This window comes from Lissotriton helveticus, chromosome 5_1 (genome assembly GCF_964261635.1).
Source record: "Lissotriton helveticus chromosome 5_1, aLisHel1.1, whole genome shotgun sequence".
Taxonomy (NCBI): Eukaryota; Metazoa; Chordata; class Amphibia; order Caudata; family Salamandridae; genus Lissotriton; species Lissotriton helveticus.
The window spans coordinates 1,888,662,779-1,888,682,693 of record NC_136065.1 but is presented as its reverse complement, the minus strand read 5'-3'; the positions used below and the strand labels follow the sequence as shown (position 1 = coordinate 1,888,682,693).

Here is a 19,915-nt window from a genome sequence, read left to right as displayed (position 1 = left end):
GCATGCTTCTAAACACTGCATCTTTAGACTAAAGACTACAAAACTGGAAAAAGCATAAGGAAGAAGAGATAATGTTTTAGTGACATCCCTAAACAACAAAACTCAAGAAGAAGAATGTTAGCCTAGTCTTGCTTGCTGATGCCTTGTATAATAAAGTTACATTGTATTGTCCCTTTTAGGAAGAAATAAAAATGGCTCTTTAACTCATCTTTTCCTTTCTTTGAATGGCACTTCGTTTGTGGTTGCGAAGGTGTGTTTTCAGTGCTTATATAATTACACCAGTTATGACTATTTTCCTTTCGGGGGGGTTTATCCGTTATTATAGGTTTAAACCTAAAACCAGATAGCCTACATATCAGATTAAATTGTGTTGGGGTGGACTTGAGGCCAGGCTCCAGTACGGAGACTGACCCTGCCGAGGACAAGCTGGCTGCTAGCAAAGACTCCTTGGACTGATCAAAGCTATACTCAATTTCAGGCTCAACACTAGTGGTGTGTGTATCCAGGACCTGGTGTGAAAAACGCCTACAAAGTCTACTGCAGATTCTATAACCTTCCCACTGTGAATTCCTGAATGGCTAAATCTACTTGGAGGTAGAGCTACTGGTATAAGGGAGATGTTTGATGCTTGCCTAGGAGGAGGAGCTTGAATGGCTGAGTTGCGAGCTAGTGCATCACGCGATCTTGTGGGGGGCAAGTACATAACGCTTTATAATGGACCTGGCTCTCTCTGCATGGTAAACCCAAAGCCTTTTGCCTTTTCCCTTCACTTTTTTGCTGAATCAATTTTTGTTGGCCTTCGGCCTCTGTGCACTTTACCACTGCTAACCAGTACTAAAGAGCATTTACTCTCTCCTTTAAAGATGGTAAAATTGACTTACACTCACTTGGCACAACTAATTTACTTGCAAGTCCCTAGTAAAGTGACACAACATGCACCTGAGGCCTGTAAAATAATGCTACTTGTGGGCCTGCAGCACTCTTGTGGAACCCACATCAGAAGCATTTAAACATGTCTCAGGCTTGCCATTGCAGCCTATGTGTGCAGTTTTAAACTGCCATTTCGACCTGGAAAACTACACCTTTTGCCATGTCTAACCTTCCTTATTAATACAGATATAACTCCCATAGGGTAGCCCCTGAACATCCCAGAGGGCAGGGTGCAGTGTATTTAAAACGTTGGACATGTATTTTTTAGTTTTACATGACCTGGCAGTGAAACACTTAAATTTGTTTTTCACTACTGCAAGGCCTACCTCTCCTATAGGATAACATTGGGTTTCCTTATTACATTTAATAAGTGATAACTTTTAATTGGGAGTACATAGGGATCCCATGTTTGGTGGTTATGGAATTGTAATTAAAAGCCCTCTTTAATGGTAAAGTCAAATTTTTTATCACAATTCTGAAAATTCCACTTATAGAAAGTTGGCATTTTACTATTCCAACCATTTGGTGTCTGCTGCCTACATCCTGGATCACATGACTAGGAGTAGTTGGCAGTTGGTCTTTGTGTATTGCTCCCAGACAGTGAGACAAAGAGAAAATAGGTTTTGGCAGGATAGGCCAATCTAAGTTAACGAGGGGGAGAGCTGTCACCTCCCACACTTGCGTATCACAATGACTTTGACTGAGCACTCTCACAAAGGGTTTGTCTCTGGTGTTTTGTCCCTCCAGACAAGCCAGAACAGAAAGGAAGGGAATGCCTGACACGTCAGGGAGGTGGAAACCTCTAGAGGCCTCCTCTGCTTCAAAGTGGGCACCAGGTATACATATTAGTCCTCAGACCCCACTCTTCAGTACATCTGCTGAAAGGACTGTCCCTCTGCTGGACTTCTACTCTGAATGACTGCTTCCCTGCTTCCCTCTTGCCTGGGTGAGACGGACTAGACCTGCATATCTAAACCCAGGATCCCAGAGTGACTCCACGGGCTAGTTGGCTGGCCTCCCGATCAGAAGCCTCAAGAAGATAAGAGACTTCCCCAAACCTTGAACCAAGCACTTGGACTCTGCCATCTGTGAGTCCTACTCTGCAAAGTGGTGCCACCCCAGGCCTAGACCTTTGGAAGTTGGCCTGAAGGTGCTCTGCCAGCTCCTCTCTTCCCTTGACATAGTAAAAAATAATGCAATATCTTTCAGAGCTAAATAATTAAAAGCATTATGAGATCACTTAATTAAATTATACCTTGCAAGCCCCTAAAACTGCATGAAATTCCTTGGCATTTAATTATGATACTGCTTTGTTTGGATCTTACCTTTTTAATGAACAATGAACAGCATTATTCTATTGTACTCCGCCGCTTGCACAGCTCCGCGTAGTGCGGCGGAGTTTTTTTCCACTTTGCGGAGTTTCGTGTGGTGCAACTCCGCAAATTCTGCCCAGGGTTAGTTATAATGGTTGAATTATTCATCTTTTTCACCATTCATGTAACGCTGGTAACAATGCTTTGTTGCTTTATACAAATAATTGCAGCTCATGTATTTTACACAAGAATCCATTTGCTTCAATAAATGTTTGGAATGTCAATTTGCATATTATTTGTGTGTCCCTTGAGGCATGCCTAAGTTAACCACGAAAGGGTAGATCTGTTCCCACGATTTCCTTGGGGGGTCAGAGTGCCATGTTCTAAGGTTGCAAACACCATCCGGTACGCTGTCAGGTTTAGCTGTCCAGATGACGCACTGTGAGCTGGTCAGAAATTGGACCAACCTATTTTGATGATATGCATGGACTAAGTTCCCATATTTTGACAAATATGTTGTCCAAGAATATGTGTTCAAATCCTGCAGCCTTTTTCCCCGCAGGGAATCACAACGCGGTTGTCACAACAACATCGTTGTATTTTCCGCATACCATTACCATACCATTACTCCGCAAGTCAGAACAATGACTTGCGGAGGGGGTAGGGGAGGGGGCGCTGGATGTTGGAATAGTATAATTTACTATTCCAACTCCAGTCTGTGCGGACACTAGGCAAGGTGTTGGATTTTAAATCCAACACCTCCCCCCTCCGCAAGTCGTTGTTCCGACTTGCGGAGTAATGGTATGCGGATTCACAATCGACCGCGTTGTGAATCCCTGCGGGGAAAACGATTTGGGGTAAACGTTGTTTACTGTTGTCCAACTGTACAGTCTTATTTGATTAGTAGACACCATAAGACAGCAGACACCCTCCTACAGCAAAAATAGCAATGCTGGACATGCCCTGGAGCTTGAAGAATTGTCATACGACCTGAGGCTCACAAACATCGCAACCAGACCAGTGCGTCTCAAACCGCCCAAGATCAGTGATCAACACAAAACTCAAAATCATTGCAAAAGCATTGCCGGTCCATTTGACATCAGTAATCACGTCATTGGTCCACCAAGACCAATATTGGTTCATGCAAATCCACCAGATATAGTATTCATAGGCTCCATAACGCACTGGCACTCATGGAAAGATTATACACCGCTTTGGCAATGCTTATGTTGGACTTTGGGAAAGCCTTCAATATGGTGACCTGGGACTATATTTTCAATACTCTGAAAGGTCAATTTCGGGCCCAGATTCCTTAAATATGTTCCACTATTATACACTAATCTACTTACTAGGGTCTGTCTGGGTCACAAGACTTCAGACACCTTCCCCGTCCTAAGGGGTATGAGTCAAAGCTGCTCCCTTCCCATTTACTTTTTACAGTGGCTATTGAGCCCTTTACTGAGTCTCTCCCAGTGGATGCCTTGGTGAAGGGTTTCTAATGGGCTCCCAGGGTCTCGGATACATTGTTGCTTTATGCAGATTACCTACTCATGTACCACCGAGACCTGCAAGAGTCAGGCGCCAGGGTTCTCCAGATTCTGCAAATCTTTGGTGAATTATCTCTCTTTAAAGGTAACCCAACTAAGTACATAATCTACCCGATCAGAGTGGAGACAGAGAATATATGGCAAGCATCTGGGCTGCAGGTATCCAAGGAGCGCCTCAAATATTTAGTAGTCCTCACTGCATATAAAGAGGACACGGCATGGGAATTAAACATACCTGACTAATTTCCAAGAATAAACAGAGATCTGTCCATCTAGTTCCTGCTCCCTCTGTCTATCATGGATAGTGCAGCCATATTTCAAATGGTTTCCCTGCCTCATCTCTTCTACCAGCTCCGAAACTATACATCCACACAGCCTTTTTACACACATTCTGCTGCTGTTTTGGATTATCCTCTAGAACGGCAAGCAGCCATGAACAACAATGGCCAAGTGCTATAATTCACCGTTTGATGTTGAAATTAGAGCAGCAGACGTTCATGCATATTACGGAGCAGCACACCTGATAGTGTTCTATGGTTGGCTGCCAATCTGACCCCACTTTTGCCACTGAAAGCTGGGCAATAGCAACGCATATTTTTCCTTTACTTGTAAAGAGCCAAAGTGACAGTACGACTTCATCCAATGACTGCTAGATTTCTGGCATTGGACTCTTACAGACTTAGGATGGCATAACAAGCTGACCAAAGAAACACCGCAGTAGCTGGGAACTATGCTCTGGGAAACGGCTGCCTTGGACGGCCTAGAGATTGGGACAGAACTGGAATTTCCAAATAGGTGGTCATGCGTCAGGAGGCGTATTAATCACTCTTCAGAACAATCTGGCTCTAAAGGTCTGTATGATTTATGAAGGGCAAGGTGACTACATTTTCATTAAAATTGAGTCACAACTGTTGGAAAAAAATAACACAAAATAACATACTATTATCCTTGGTTGTATTTATTTATATCCCTCTAAAACCAAGCGAGAGATAACTCTGAACAACATTATTCCCATCATGAGAGGTCTTTTTGAACACTTCCCGAACGACATGTGGCTAATAATGGGAGACTTTAATGCCAACCTAATGGAGAAAAGCTTGGACCCCTCCCTTCTAACCTCACTGGACAACCAAATGTAGGCAATCCCACATATAAAATGCCAGTACAAATGCAAGGATAATCAAGGGACAAAGGTGGCCGCAAGCTTAAACTAACTAGGGCTCCGTATCCTAAACGGTAGACTGGAGTCAGACTCGCCTGCTGCTTACACCCATGTATCTCCCTTTAGAATGGCTACCTTGGACTACATATGGATCTTGGTCGCCCACTTCCAATTCGTCCAGGAATTTGTGGTAACCTCCTCATTGGAAAGTGATCATGCCATTTTAACATGCAAAGTTCTATCCAATCAGAGTTCCCGGCCAAAACCTACCTAATTGGTAAAGATTCAACATTGGAGCCAATTAGAAAATTACACTGGACACTGGACCAACAAGAGGCAATCGAAGAGAAGGTGGTCAATCTTTGGGAAAACTTGAATCAAGAGCCTAGCAGCAAGCTGACGCCGCCACTATGGGAACAGATAGTGGAGGACCTTAAAACGAAATCTATCTGTAAAGAGTGTTAAAAACTCAAACAATTATCTGCCATCTATACCCCACCTCAGCGACCTCAAGCACACCATGCTGAATATTAAACATAAATTAAATACTTTATTGCGTAAAAGCATACATACCAGCTTAGATTACAAATCCTTACGAGAGAAGATTTTGACCAACCGCAAAGAGTATAGGAAATTGAGGTTCAAAGATAAAAGGATAAAAGAAGAACAGCACTGGACATTTGCCCATGAAATCTTAAAATCAAACGATCAAAAGAGATTTTGGAACTGCTTAAACAAGGCTGCTAGACCAGGCCAACCATCCACCGTAACGAATGTCGCCCCTATTGAATGGGAGGCTCACACTGAATCTCTCTACGTTGAACTCAACAAATATATTTGGTGTAACTATCATAGCTCTATCCCCCCACTCCCCTCCCTGGAATGTCACCAATTACCAAGATTACTTCAACTCAACTTGCCCTCATCATAAAACGAATGCGTCCAGGAGGGGCCCCCGGCCCAAATGGATTAGCAACAAAGATAAACAAAGCCTCGACTCACAAGTGGGCATCACTCTTGGTCGCCGTATTCGAGATATGCAGAATGGGTGGTCCCATTCCTGATTCTTGGCGAGGTTCTCTCCTCGTCCCTATTCACAAAAAATGTCAGCGATCTAATCCTGATAACTACCGGATGATTGCACTCCTTGATGTTGATGGGAAGGCCTATGCAAGCGTCTTATTACAAGAACTGACCAGCTAGGCAGAAGACCGTAAATTAATACCTTTTACACAGACTGGCTTTCAAAAGGGCTGCCACATTGAGGACAAACTGGTTTGCTTAGTCCATATGATCGCTGTTACACTTGCAACAAAAGGAAAATTGCAGTTCCTGGGATTTATCGATTTCCAAAAGGCATTTGACAAAGTTACCCGTCCCAGGCTCTGGGAGGAATTGCTCAAATATGGCATTCCGCCGACTCTACTGAACGCCCTCATCGCCCTGTACTCTGATACTTGGGTCAAAATAAAAGTCTCTGCTGGCTGGTCTACAACCAACAAAATCATGACCAACAAAGGTCTAAAACAGGGATGTATTTTGGCCCCTTTACTTTTTAATTTGTACCTCACAGATTTACCGGAGTGACTGGCCCACTCTCATGCTTTCCCACCAAGAATCGCATCTGTTAAAATCCAGTCAATGCAATACGCAGATGATGCGATTCTCCTTGATCAAACACAGGTGGGCCTTCAACGATGTTTTCATTCCTTGGCAACATATTGTGAAACTAATGCACTGAAGATTAATATCTCTAAAACCACGGTAATGATAGTCTCAGGAAGCGGAGGGAGACAGCGCCCCTGGTACATCGCTGGGAAATCTATAGGTAGTCACCACTTATAAATATCTTGGAGTCTGGATAGACCACAGAGGGAGCTCAGGTCCGCAAATCGCTGCAATGCAAAGCCTGGAGGGGGCCTTGCTACGAACCAAGAAAGCTCTCAATTTTCCTGACTTCACCCCGTTAATTAGAGTAATAGATGCCAAATTACTATCCACAATAGCCTTCGGCGCCACTACTTTTGAAGACTTGGCTGGACAGAATGCAATCAGCCTGCTTCCGTAGAGTGTTTCACCTACCCAACTCGACCTCTCATGCCCAAATCTACTTGGAGTTCCGTTTGTTCTCTCAACATTGGATCATGAAAGCAAGATTCATTGCCTACTTAGCAAAAATTAAAATGGCCCTCGCCTCCACACTAAAGAGTTGCATCTGGACACTGTTAAGTAACCCCAGCACTTCCTGGAATACATTTTTAACATTCTGCTTGGACGCATTAGAAGCCCACGATGTCTGGGCAAGCTCGCTACCCATAGGAGTTGCCAACAAAGCCCTGACCAAACAAGCAAAAATACTATTAGTGGAACACGATGCACTATCTGTGAAAAAGCCATCACATGGCAGCTGGGTGTCAAAACTCTATGATCCAAAAACCCTACCACACAACCTGTCATCCTTCATGAAGCCATCAGTGAAAGACCAGTTAATGAGACTAAGATTTGGGTTACTCCCCCTGGTGGCGTACAATTATGGACGGAGGTACAAGGCAAATATGTTCTCCTAGTGCCGCTTTTGCAACACTGGGGCAGAAAATTTAACACACGTTTTGTGCATCTGTGGAACTTTACTCCCCCGTCGAACTTATTGGTTGCGCCCCATCTGGAGAATTCTGAATGTGCGGACATGCCAAGAAGCCTTAGAGGAGTGTATGAAGGGGGACTCAGCACAAATGGCTGCCCGTTTAGTGAAATTTATGACCAAGATTAATTTCATTCTCCCGGCAGATACCACCCATGAACCTTTGCTGTGTCAGATATACATTTTCGTTCCCTTTCTTTTAAATTGAGAACAGAAAGTGTTTTTTTATGTTCTTTTTGTATGAATTGCAATGATTTTAACTAATTGTGCAAATAAATATATCTATCTATATATCTTCCAAGTTGGGAAACGTCATGTCTCTTGTTCACATGAGCTCATCACTCAACCTTCATGAATCTTAAGATATGCATTAACAGCAATTCCTAAGATATTTACAGCTCCACCATGCCCTGTATAACCATTTTTAAAGACCTCCCTGACTTTATTCCACTTGGCCCCAAACTCCCTTTGGGGGTTATGGACCAGAAAAATATCTCATCCTTTTACCACTCCTTGGTTATTACACCTGGCATCTTTTGCTTGCTCTGGTCAGCTTGTGAGAGAGAAAATTGGTAAAATCATAGATGAGGCACAGCAGGATACAATGCCCCCCAGAGAGGTAGCCATTGCTGCTCAGTTTAGAGAAATGCAGTTGTGGTTCCTCCACAGGGTTTATATCACCTGCTTTAAACTCTGGCACTCTCGGAGGATTGGTATTGGGAACTTCCTCCACACTATGTGGTCATTTGGGGTGCTTCAGCCCTTCTGGAAAGGTGTGCTGAATAATCTTGGAAAGGTATTGGGATGCACTATAGACCTAGACCCAAAACTCATTCTCCAACACATGATGGTTAATGTTTACACTAATATATAAGCCGCCCTCCTGCATATTGGCATACTGGTTGCCAAGACAGAGACTGCAAGAGAGTGGATGGGTGAGCTTCCCCAAATTCTTTACAACTGAGCGCAAGGAGTGGACTGTTGTTTGGTATTCGGGATGCCAGAATATGTGTCCCATGGATCCCCAAACAAGCATACCAAGATATCGGGAGATTTCAGGAGTATAGAGGTTTAGTCCTGGGCCCACAGAGACATGAATAGACATGAAGGCAGCCCCAGAGACAATGTGACTGCTTAATAGACATCATAATGGTAGACACTGGATAATCATGGTGGGGTTATGACATGAATGCTTTGTTTTGCTGTATTACTGTTGTTATTGTTGTGCTATAACTACAGATAGTTGTTGCATTGCAATTCGAGACCTTCAGATTCATGCCTTGGATGTTATTAAGTGCCAATAAACTTGTATCATTAAAACATTTAGGCACTGGATGGTGGATTGAGAACATCAAGGAAAAGACAGCCTTTTGGACTGAGGCATCAGAAATTGGGTGTTGATGCTCCATTTTGGCAGTTTTGTGGTGCAATACTGATGGACCAAATGGCTCCTTCAGTATCTTGTGTACACTGTCCAAAAATCTGCTTGAAACAAGTGGAGCTTTTCTCAAATTGTGGCATGCAAGCGCAGGACATGAATGGGAGGGACATTTCCTACAAAAAGCTAGGCCACGTGAGGTGGCACTTTCACCAGAAAATGTGTCACTACACTACACTACTGAATGCGAAGCTAATTGTGTGCTTCATGTAAAACGAGGATTGTGCCAGACAATTATGTAAAATAATTCTGGGGTCTAAACAAAGTTACCCAAAGGCAGCTCATTATAGTAGGAGGTACTGAATATAGAAATGCTTATGTACCCAATAACTTCTTATTTAATGGTCTAAAGGATTTTATTGAAGAATCCACAATAGATGGGAGCAAGAGGTTGGTATTGTGGCTGAAGTAGAACTTTGCAGAAAGGCGTTAGAAAATGTGCATAGAATCCTGTTGCTATCTAATTTAGTAAACACAAATCTTACATTACACCCCCAAAAAGAATGCAAAATGTAAGGCTTCAGGAACTAACTCTCGCTTTATATGAGCAATGGCCCCAGGAGGATATTACATACAGCCACCTATCCAATCCAATCCAATTTTGGGAGGAAGTGTTAAGCAAAGTTTATGAAATTTTGGTGAGAGATGCAACACTAGAGGCAAATCTGCTCAATGTTGGTCTTTACAGAGGAATGTGGACATAAGACTCGTTATGTCACATCATGAGTAACAACTATGACATTAGCAAAACTATTCATTACAAAAAAGATAAAAGATGAAGCTCAACCAAGTAATGGGAAGTAGTTAAAAGATTTGGGGAAATCAAGCTCATGAAAAAGTGAACAAGCTAACCAATGTTGTAGCGCTTTGAGTGGGATGCCATTGAGATTGCTAGAATAAGAGTAATGCTTGTGGATAAAGCAGAAAGCTGTCAAAAAAAGCTGTCGGTGTACTGGAGCTACTCAGATATGCCATTGTAGGTTTAGATGGTAATGTCTTGAAAGGGATTAAAAAAAGGTGTGCATTGACCTTGAAGTTAATACATACTGAGGATCAAATCTTTAGCGCCCAGACAGACAGATGAATATCCCACGATTTAAAACTCTTGTGTTAAAATCACTGCATAACTAGAAGCTTCAAAAAGTGAATCCATCATTGTCAAAAAAGGCATTCAGAAAAGTTTTGATAAAAGTCAAAGCAGTCTACAGGGTTGTCAGAGTTGACGCTTCCTTGATTTTGTATCCTCAATAGTTTCTTGTCTACAGACTGGTTGCAGCTGAGTGGGTCCTTAGAGGAACCCTGTTCAGCACTGACTGGGCAGAGACAACAGTGGGAGAGTTGTAGGGAGTGGGCATACATCCACAGCCCTCAATAGAAGAGCCCTTAGAGGAAACATAATCACGGTTTTGTGAGTTTGAAGTATAAAGCAAGCTGGGTGGATTGGCGCATGGAGATTTTTTTTGCCAGTGATAGAAAAGAACTGAAACTCCCAGAAAATGTGCATATCCCAAGTAATGGAAAAAGATGTTCACATTTTGATAATCCTACATAATTACAACATTTCCTATTGCAAGTAAGAAATATATCAGCAAAGAAAGTTTATCAAAATGTGACTTTAGCTTGGCAGATTTATTAAATGATTCAATGGCCACAAACCCTATGAATCTCTAGAACTAAGGGATTTCGAACACAAAATCACTTTTTCTTAGGCTCTAAACTCCTTTTTATGATTTAGAGAAGTTTATCTGAATTGCAAAATGGATTTGGAAATGATTATAAATTCGCAACTTGGAGGGGCGTGCTGAGCGCTACTTCCACAAATCTATTTACAAATGTTTGTGCTCGTAATTCCAGTCATAAACCATTGATCAGTTACCAGCCCTCATATTGGCAGTTGTGACTGTTTAACAAAGAGGAGGGACTACCCTCTGGTCACTTCCTCTCTGGGAGCCATGACAGCATCATCGGGGGAGGTGGGTAGAGGTGGTAGGCTGTGCGTTTCAGTGGATCAATGTCAACTCTCACTAAACGTTTCAAAATAGTAAACAAACTATTTTCTTCATTTTTTTTAAAACAGCTGTTTGCTTTGAGACAATTGGGTTGTTTTAAAAAAAGTTTTTCATTTTGAAAGGGAATGACAGGACTGCAGCAGGCCCCAACACAGTCAGTACAGCCAATCACAGATGTTAGCAAACTGTGATCTCCCTAATGAATAATAATTATGAAAGTCGTTCGGCGACCCTCTCCAATTCTTTATTTCAAGAACCATCCTACTAGAACATAGGTCAGTTCTCAAAATGAAATACTTCTGGTAAAACGTCAGTGCTCAATTTGCCACCGCTTTTTGAAACCAGTGTGTTAGTACATCTAGCCTTCAGACCCTTCTTTAGATCAAACCTAGTCCAGAGCAAAGCACTTCTGGAGAACACTGTATGTGGACAGGTGGAGCCAGGCAGCTGAGATTACATTAGGATCCCTGGATTAGTAGCTACAAAGTGAGGTAATTGAAACTACCCTCAGCTCTTGACTCAACAGCAAGAAATGTCTACTCAAGAGGTTCAAGAAGTGTGCCAGCCAAGAAGTATCATTACACCTACAAATGCACAGCCTCTACTATATAATAGTGTCTCTTAACCTGTGGTCAGGGGACCCCTGGGGGGGCTGTGAAGCATTCTCAGAAGGTCCACAACTGCTCAGAAAATTAAATAATATTAATAGATTAATGAAGGGTATATAAATAAAGCAAAATGTACAAATGTAAACATTCTGTGAATGTAAATATTAACATGGGATGCTCAGACTGATTTGGGGGAGCAGTACAAGTGCATCAAACAGAATAGCTTATGGATGATGAGAGCCCTCAATTAAATTTAGAAACAATTCAATCTTCCCATTACAATTTAGATTTTTTGTATTTGTTTATGAATTAAATAAAATGTTTCATTATTTGTGTAGTAGTACCTTTATTCGACCAAATAATGACCATTCACAAAAATATACACAACAATCTTCCTTATAAAATACATTATACAATAATGACATAAGATCAACATTTTAAAAGATAAACATGGTAAAAAAATATTTAAAAATTGATAGTCATCACTGTTAAAAAGATTGTGTCAGTAAAAATCAAAATGTCAATTAGCATATGGACCCTTATCCTGAATTATCCAGTGTAATGCCCTGGAATCATATGACCATTTTCTTAAGTAATGGCACCCAACGATTAAGACCGTATAAAAAATTATAGACCTCTCCTGATAACATGATATATGGGACCAAATTCCTTAGTCTAGTTAATGACTTCATCCTAGTGCACCAGGCGTAAAGCAAATATCTTATTAATGGAACACTAACCATTTTGTTGTGTCTGATCTTAACACTCGCAAAGCTTCAGCTACACGCACAAATGATAAGTGACGACAAACCGGCATTATCCACTTTTTTCTGATTTGTGCATAGGAGGGACAGCAAAACATGAAATGGTCTACTGATCCAGGGCTAAGGCTGCATACAGGGCACAGTGGGGTTACAGTGGCCTGCTTCTATTTGCTTAGACAGAGATTCAGGGGCAAAGTTCTATACCTATATTGTAGATAAAGTGCACGTGCATTAGGAGCCTATGTCTCATCCATAACGGCTTCAAATAAAAACATGCATTTAAAATCTAAAAACCTTCCAGTTAAGGTGCCCAGTGCTGCATCATTAAAATGGGATTCCTGATATTGGACCCAAAACGTTGCCTTTAAAAGAGGTACTGCTTCTTTCGTCAGGGATTTGGGATCTTCCCACCTATCCCTCAGCCCCAATCTCATCAACCATTGCCTAACCTCTCTGAACCACTTCACTCATCAGGCTGCTTTGTTGAGACTTTATACTTCAGCTACGGCTTCTTTAACTGGGATCTGAGTTTGCTAGTCCATAGTCTAACCCAGAACACTAAAGTCTTTAGTTCCGCAATGTGCTTATTTAATTATTTGTGTATTCGTTTAATCAATGTTTGTGTCTGTATTTTTTTCTGACTTGTTTTGCATTTCAATTCTTCAAAAATGCTTAAGCGGGGTTCCCAAGCATCCAATAATCACCCAGTGGGGGTCCCAGAATTACAGTAATGATTCAATTGGGGTTCGCAGGTACCAGTAATCATAAAGTGGGGTCCACAGAAGTCAAAAGGTTAAGAACCACTGCTCTATAATATGTATTATTATCACTTTACGCAATCATGCTCATTATATTAAACTGCAGGTGGATATAAAGTTAATTTGGTCTACTGAACTGCGTACGCAGTAACTAGCTAACCAGTTTTACTGCAATTTAAATCGGTAAATGTCTAGCTATGACACATATTTAGCAATCAAACGTTAAATTGGCCCACTGAGCTACTGTACTTAGATTGGAACATTCAGCATGAAGGAAACTCACAGAACTCTCCATAAGTCACATTAAGTCTCCAAGTTATTTTCAGTGGCGGCTGGTATGGAACAATGGGGGGAAGGTGAGGGGGTTCGAAAAAAATATTTATAAGATAGAAAACTTAGCTGCTGGTCGCCGGTCACCAGCCGCCGGTCACCAGCCGCCGCTTCTGTTCCAACACAGGAAACAGGAAGCACCTAGGCTCCTAGACTCCCCTAGCCGGATGTATGACATTACAATGCATGCTTTTACATCGCATGCTTTTACAACGCGGTTTTTACAATGCATACCATTACAACGCATAGTGCTTTGGGGCGCTGGGTAGTGAATAGTTTAATTTACTATTCCAACTCCAGTCCCTGTGGATAGTAGGGAAGGTGTTGGACAGTAAATGAAACCTATTCCCTATCCTAGAGCGCCCCCCAGCGGAATGCGTTGTAATGGTTGGAGTTGTAAAAGTTGCGTCGTAAAGGCACTGCGTGGTAAAAGTTGCGTTGTAAAGGATGTTTCCCCCCCTAGCCAATCACAACGCTGCTGCCACCAGCATGACAGCAGCATCGTGAATGGTCTGAGCGTCATGTTTCTGCACTCAGACAGAGAGCGGGAGGCTGTATGTGTTTTCCACCCAGGCTGTGCAAAAAAGCCGGTGGAGAACATGCTAAGTGCGCATGATGTTTTAGCCGGCCAAATTGTCATGTGCACTTATGGTGCAGCAACCACTCCTCCTCCCTCTGGCGTCACTCGAGCCCAGCCTCGCCTGCCCTAACCTGGCTGCAAGCTCAATACTAAAAATAAAATGATAATAACATTCTGTTTTTTTATCATTTTATTTTTTGTTTGCACTGCCACTGGTTGGCAAACAGTGCAGAAATAGGGAAATGGCTAATGGGCCTGGAGGGAAACAGGGAGATTTTTGCGGCAAACTGGTGCTTCTGAAATAGGCACGTCTTCTGACTTTGTTACACGCCTGCAGAACATTTAATGTCATCAGCAGGCGAGGAAATGTTAACATGGCCATCTCAGTGAGTCTGGGGTCAGAATGCATTGCCTTGAGAATGCTCAATTTCCCTTCTAGCTTCCTCCAAGTATCTGTGAAGCCTTTTATCTAAAGCCCAAAATTACCAATCTAAATATTTCGAGCTCTCTCCTGAATTTCCCAGGGACATTCAAACATTTTCTTTGTAAAATACCGGAATTTGAGAAGAGATTCAGAGATGGAATGGGAACAATTGTTTATTTGTGTGCAGTTTTTTTAGCTCTGGTGTTGTCCATGAAACTAAGACTAGAGAAAGGTCAGTTCAATATCTGGGTGTTGGTATTTCTGTAAATTAGAGAGACTCTTACTATTATAGTGTGACAAGTGACTAGTCACAGTGGCTGAAATACGTTTTCAGAATGTTCCCTGTCCTATGATGGAGTTCAGTCATTTTGAGGGTGGAGTCGGGGAAGGGCTGAAGTGAACTGTTAGGTTTCTAAGTAAAAACTTTTTGTCTTTTCACAGGATGAAATTTACTGAGGCTGCCTTCAGTCCCTGCAGCTTGTACAGCTTTCATTTGACTGCCTGCAGACTATGGACACATAATAAGCTTTATCAATCAGATGATGAACTGGCAGAGGTTGAAGTGAGAAGGAACTGGTGGGAACTCTGTCCCACTACTCATTACAATCAATTTCATGGATTTAATACTTGGTTTTATTATTTACAGCACATCTATTTATGTTGTACAACTGTACCTGGAACTCATTTTATAAATAAGTATTACACTTGTGGACATGCTGATCTGTGAGGCATCTAAACAATAATCTATTACAAAGAGGCAACAATCGTTAACAAATGAGAAGGACCACTCCGCTGTCTCCTCACACCTTTGTGAGCTTGCCTAGCCATATATTTTGGCAGACCGCTTGCATGTTTTCCCCAATCACTCCCAGCTTTCACCCCTTCCTTCTGTCCCAACATAAAGAAAACTTTCTTTTGTTACACTTTGACCTCTGCATATTAGAAGCTATAATGTGTTTTGATTGATTAGGTAAATTAAAAAAGTATTTTATGTGCTGACTTCAGTATTCTATGTCCCTTTCTTTAACACTATTGGTATGTTTATGGATATGTGTAGTTAGAGCGGACACGTGAAGGTCATATTAGTACGACAGCTTCAAAGCGTAGGTTTAAGGAGGCTTTATTATGCCAGAGCGTGATAGGTCAGTTGAGCGCTATGTAAGAGTTTGTGTCACATCCTACTGGGATTGATGAACCACAAGCTACTGTTACACGTCAGAAGAAACTGGTGGAGTTACCAAGTTGGCCAAGGATGAAGTTGCAATGGATATACTGGGTCCTCTTCGTACTTCGAGTGTCATGTAAGTATGGCATAGAGATGAAAATGTAGCTGCAAGTAAGGTTTGTCAATAGAATCAGTTAAAAATTCACAGCAAATTTTTGAGAGATGTTTTTAGTTATGAATTGTTTCGCAATAAGTTAGTCATGGACAATGGCAGCCAATTAGAGTCTGTGAATTTCAAAGAATATTTGAGTCATACTGGAGTTAGGCATATTACGAAACAATGATGAAGGATAACCTATGATTTGTGCTAATCAATCATTTTGAAAAAGAAAGAAGTTTTGAGAAGTCCTACCATACCAAATTAAACAGTTATATCTATCTCAAGAAACTATAACTCGTGCCCTAAGGCGGTGGTTCCCAAACTTTTTCGACCCACGGCTGCCTTGCCCTATTGGCCGTGGCCCCGGCTCCCCAGCAGGTTATTTTATTTTGTTAGGTAGGCGGATATAAGCCCGGCCTCGGAAGTACTTCCATTTTTCTCCCTGAAAATAATTGGGATGAAGAAGATGAAGGCATTATAATCATAGATGTAATCCTATCCTATCTAATTTACAGCCCGCGCAGTGTGAATGACTGATTGGAGGGACTCAGAGTTCTCAGAGATGCGCACTGTTACTCAAGAACATGCTGAAAAGCTTAAACAATGAGTAAATGTTTGTGGCAGACCGCTTGCATGTTTTCCCCAATCACTCCCAGCTTCCACCCCTTCCTTCTCTCCCAACATAAACAGAACTTTCTTTTATTACACTTTGACCTCTGCATATTAGAAGCTATAATGTGTTTTGATTGATTAGGTAAAAAGTATTTTATGTGCTGACTTCAGTATTCTATGTCCCTTTCTTTAACACTATTGGTATGTTTATAGATATGTGTAGTTAGAGCGGACACGTGAAGGTCATATTAGTACAACAGCTTCAAAGCGTAGGTTTAGGGAGACTTTATTATGCCAGAGCGTGATAGGTCAGTTGAGCGCTATGTAAGAGTTTGTGTCACATCCTACTGCGATTGATGAACCACACCTACTGTTACACGTCAGATGAAACTAGTGGAGTTACCAAGTTGGCCAAGGATGAAGTTGCAATGGACATATTGGGTCCTCTTCGTACTTCGAGTGTCATGTAAGTATGGCATAGAGATGAAAATGTAGCTGCAAGTAAGGTTTGTCAATAGAATCAGTTAAAAATTCACAGCAAATTTTTGAGAGATGTTTTTAGTTATGAATTGTTTCGCAATAAGTTAGTCATGGACAATGGCAGCCAATTAGAGTCTGTTAATTTCAAAGAATATTTGAGTCATACTGGAGAAGGATAACCTGTGATTTGTGCTAAGCAATAATTTTGAGAAAGAAAGAAGTTTTGAGAAGTCCTACCATACCAAATTAAACAGTTATATTTATCTCAAGAAACTATAACTCGTTCCCTAAGGCGGTGGTTCCCAAACTTTTTCGACCCACGGCGGCCTTGCCCTATTGGCCGTGGCCCTGGCTCCCCAGCAGGTTACTTTATTTTGTTAGGTGGGGGGATATAAGCCCGGCCTCGGGAGTACTTCCATTTTTCTCCCTGAAAATAATTGGGATGAAGCAGATGAAGGTATTATAATCATAGATGTTTTTTTATTATTATTTATTTATTTATGCGTTTTTATATAGCGCGGACTTCACCCGAAAGTGTCAGAGCGCTTCACAAAAGGAACAGAACTGATACATGAGAACATTACAAGTGAGCAAATTACAAAAGCAAACGTTACATTAAATGAGGCAAAAGTGACAATCGTGAGCCAACAAAATACAAGAGGTAGCAAACGGTGCATTACAGGAGGAAAAAGTGACATGTGTGCAGGTTACAAAAGCGTACAAAGTACACATAGAGGTATAATACTGCAACATATGGAGGACACACAAACACAAGAACAGTTACGTAGGCACTGGTGGTACTTGTGCAGGCATCGAAAGTAAACAAAATGTAAGAGGTAAAACAATGAGTAAATGTTTTCAAAATTGGTCAGTTATATAAGCACCAAATTGCTCTATTCTGCTTGTTGTAGGAGCCCTTGCTTTGCCTACCATCAAATGTAGTTGACTCGAACCGAGGAAGCAGGGATGCTCGTTGTAGAGTACAGAGTAGTTAGTGTACTACGCATCACAAAGGGCTTCGTCGTCTTCTCAGGCATTCATTTGGTTCATTCTGGTACATGCAGTTTTGCTTTTTACTGTAACTGTTCGACTTCAATCAACAGAATGCAGAGTAAAAAGCAAGACAGAATGAACTACTGCAACCTGACAGGGTCATCAAGATATGTTTGGAATGATTCTTTCAAGTGAAGATTTTGTGTTGCCCTCTAAATTAGCTCAATGTTTACATTGTGCAAAAAACGAGCTACTGTTCCATAAAAACCGCTACATGTGGAAGCCTCAGGATTAACTGTTTGTATTAGTCACGTTTTTGGCATAGTTTCATGTAGGTTAGCAAAAGGAAAGGATGCATTTTACCATTGTCAACAGCAGCGCTACGAAGTGGTTCCTGTGGCAAGTGTGCGCTTATTAAAACATTCTTAAATATGCTTGTGTCGGGTGCAGTAGTTCTTTTGGGGAGGGGAGCTGCTGGGAGTATTTTATCATGCTTGTGGTGGAAACGTTCTATTACTGTGAGTTGAAAGATGTCTCCTGAGAGGCCACTGTTGACGTGGTAACTCTGTGGCAGTGACTTGCAAACCTGCACCTCTAGGTGCCATGTGTGATTTGCTTTGCTCTCAGTGCCCCTCAGTGCAATTGTAACCGACGTGTGATGAGAATGATGTGCTCCAGGGATTGGGCTACAGATACACAGTCGCACGGTCAGTGGGCCCTGCTCTGGTGAGCCGGTAATGACTGAGCCCCCAGACGCTGGCAGAGTTAATGCTTATGGAAGGCTGGAAGGGCTGAGGCGTGGTAAATATCATGTTGCTCAGATATTATTATAATATTCAAATTAATCATATGTGGCATCATAGCCGTGAAAGTCCAGGAGATGGTGCAAGTCCAAGCCTCTCAATGGCTAGTAGAATTAGGCAGGAGTCAATTATATATCACTCTGGGAGGCTTGGGAAAACTCCCAAAGACCCTGTAATCTGCCTCACTGTCTCTAACCCGCAGGTGTGTGTGTGTGTGTGTGTGTGTGTGCACATAGCTGCAAGAGGCTTCCGCCGTTTTCCTGCAGCTTTAGGGCATGTAGACATCATTCATTGATGATGAAATCAGTACCACAGACGTCTGCACCACTGTCAACCATAAGTGACCTGGAGCTCGGCCTGATCTTGTTTGCATGTACCCAGCTCTAGGTCACACCCCTCAGAAAGAATGCTTGCTTATATTATTCTTGAACATATGTAGTAGAATAAATTATTGCTGGGTCACCTCTCTGCCAAGAATATGATGCAAGTAGACTATGTGATGTAAAACCTTTGTTCTGCTTTGCCAAAGAGTTCTCCTTGAGTGCTTGGATTTCCACACCCTTCTTAATTTTCCTACCACAAATGCCTTTGTGCATTCCTGGCTTTTGCCCATAAATCATGAACTTAAACACACTTATGGAAAAAAGCTGTGCGAGCCTGCCATCTAGAGGAACTACTGAGTTTTAATCATAGACCACTTCAGCTTAATTTCTGCCTTATGGTTTAAGAGGTGAAGGGTGAGTGAGTGTAAGCCGTGCAGTGGTTCTCAAACTGTGTGCTTAGTGGGTGGGGCCCCTGGCTAGTTTTGAGGGTGCACTAGGGTGTTGCAGCACACAGATTGGGAACCACTGCCCTAAAGTAACTATATCTTGTGTAATGCACAGTTATCTCATCACTAATTTTATGGCAAATGTTGCAGTTATTTTATCGAATGATTTCTCTTAAGATGTCATCACTTATGTCATGTGTGGTAAAGAAGCAGTGCATGGCAAAGGAGCAAGTTATAGTTACCTTAGAGCATGAGTTATAGTTTCTTGAGATCAGTATAACTATAACTGTTAAATTACTATGGTTTTGTGTGTGTAAACTCCGGACCTAAATATAACGTTCCTGTAACCTTTGTTTTTTTCTGTGAATTTCTAGTTTTATTTTTAATGTGAAGTATTATTTAATTGCCTTACATTATTCCAAACCTGCC

At 41.7% G+C, this 19,915-nt stretch overlaps 1 protein-coding gene across 1 annotated transcript in view; it reads left to right on the top strand.

The window, feature by feature from the left end:
- LOC144752822 (uncharacterized) overlaps nt 1–15,483 on the top strand; it is a 104,250-nt gene extending 88,767 nt beyond the window's left edge. The window contains exon 3 of the mRNA XM_078640670.1: nt 14,946–15,483. Within this exon, the coding sequence (XP_078496796.1) occupies nt 14,946–14,960 (15 nt within the window). The 3' untranslated portion in view covers nt 14,961–15,483. The remainder of the gene's footprint in view (nt 1–14,945) is intronic.
- Nucleotides 15,484–19,915: the final 4,432 nt, after the last annotated feature.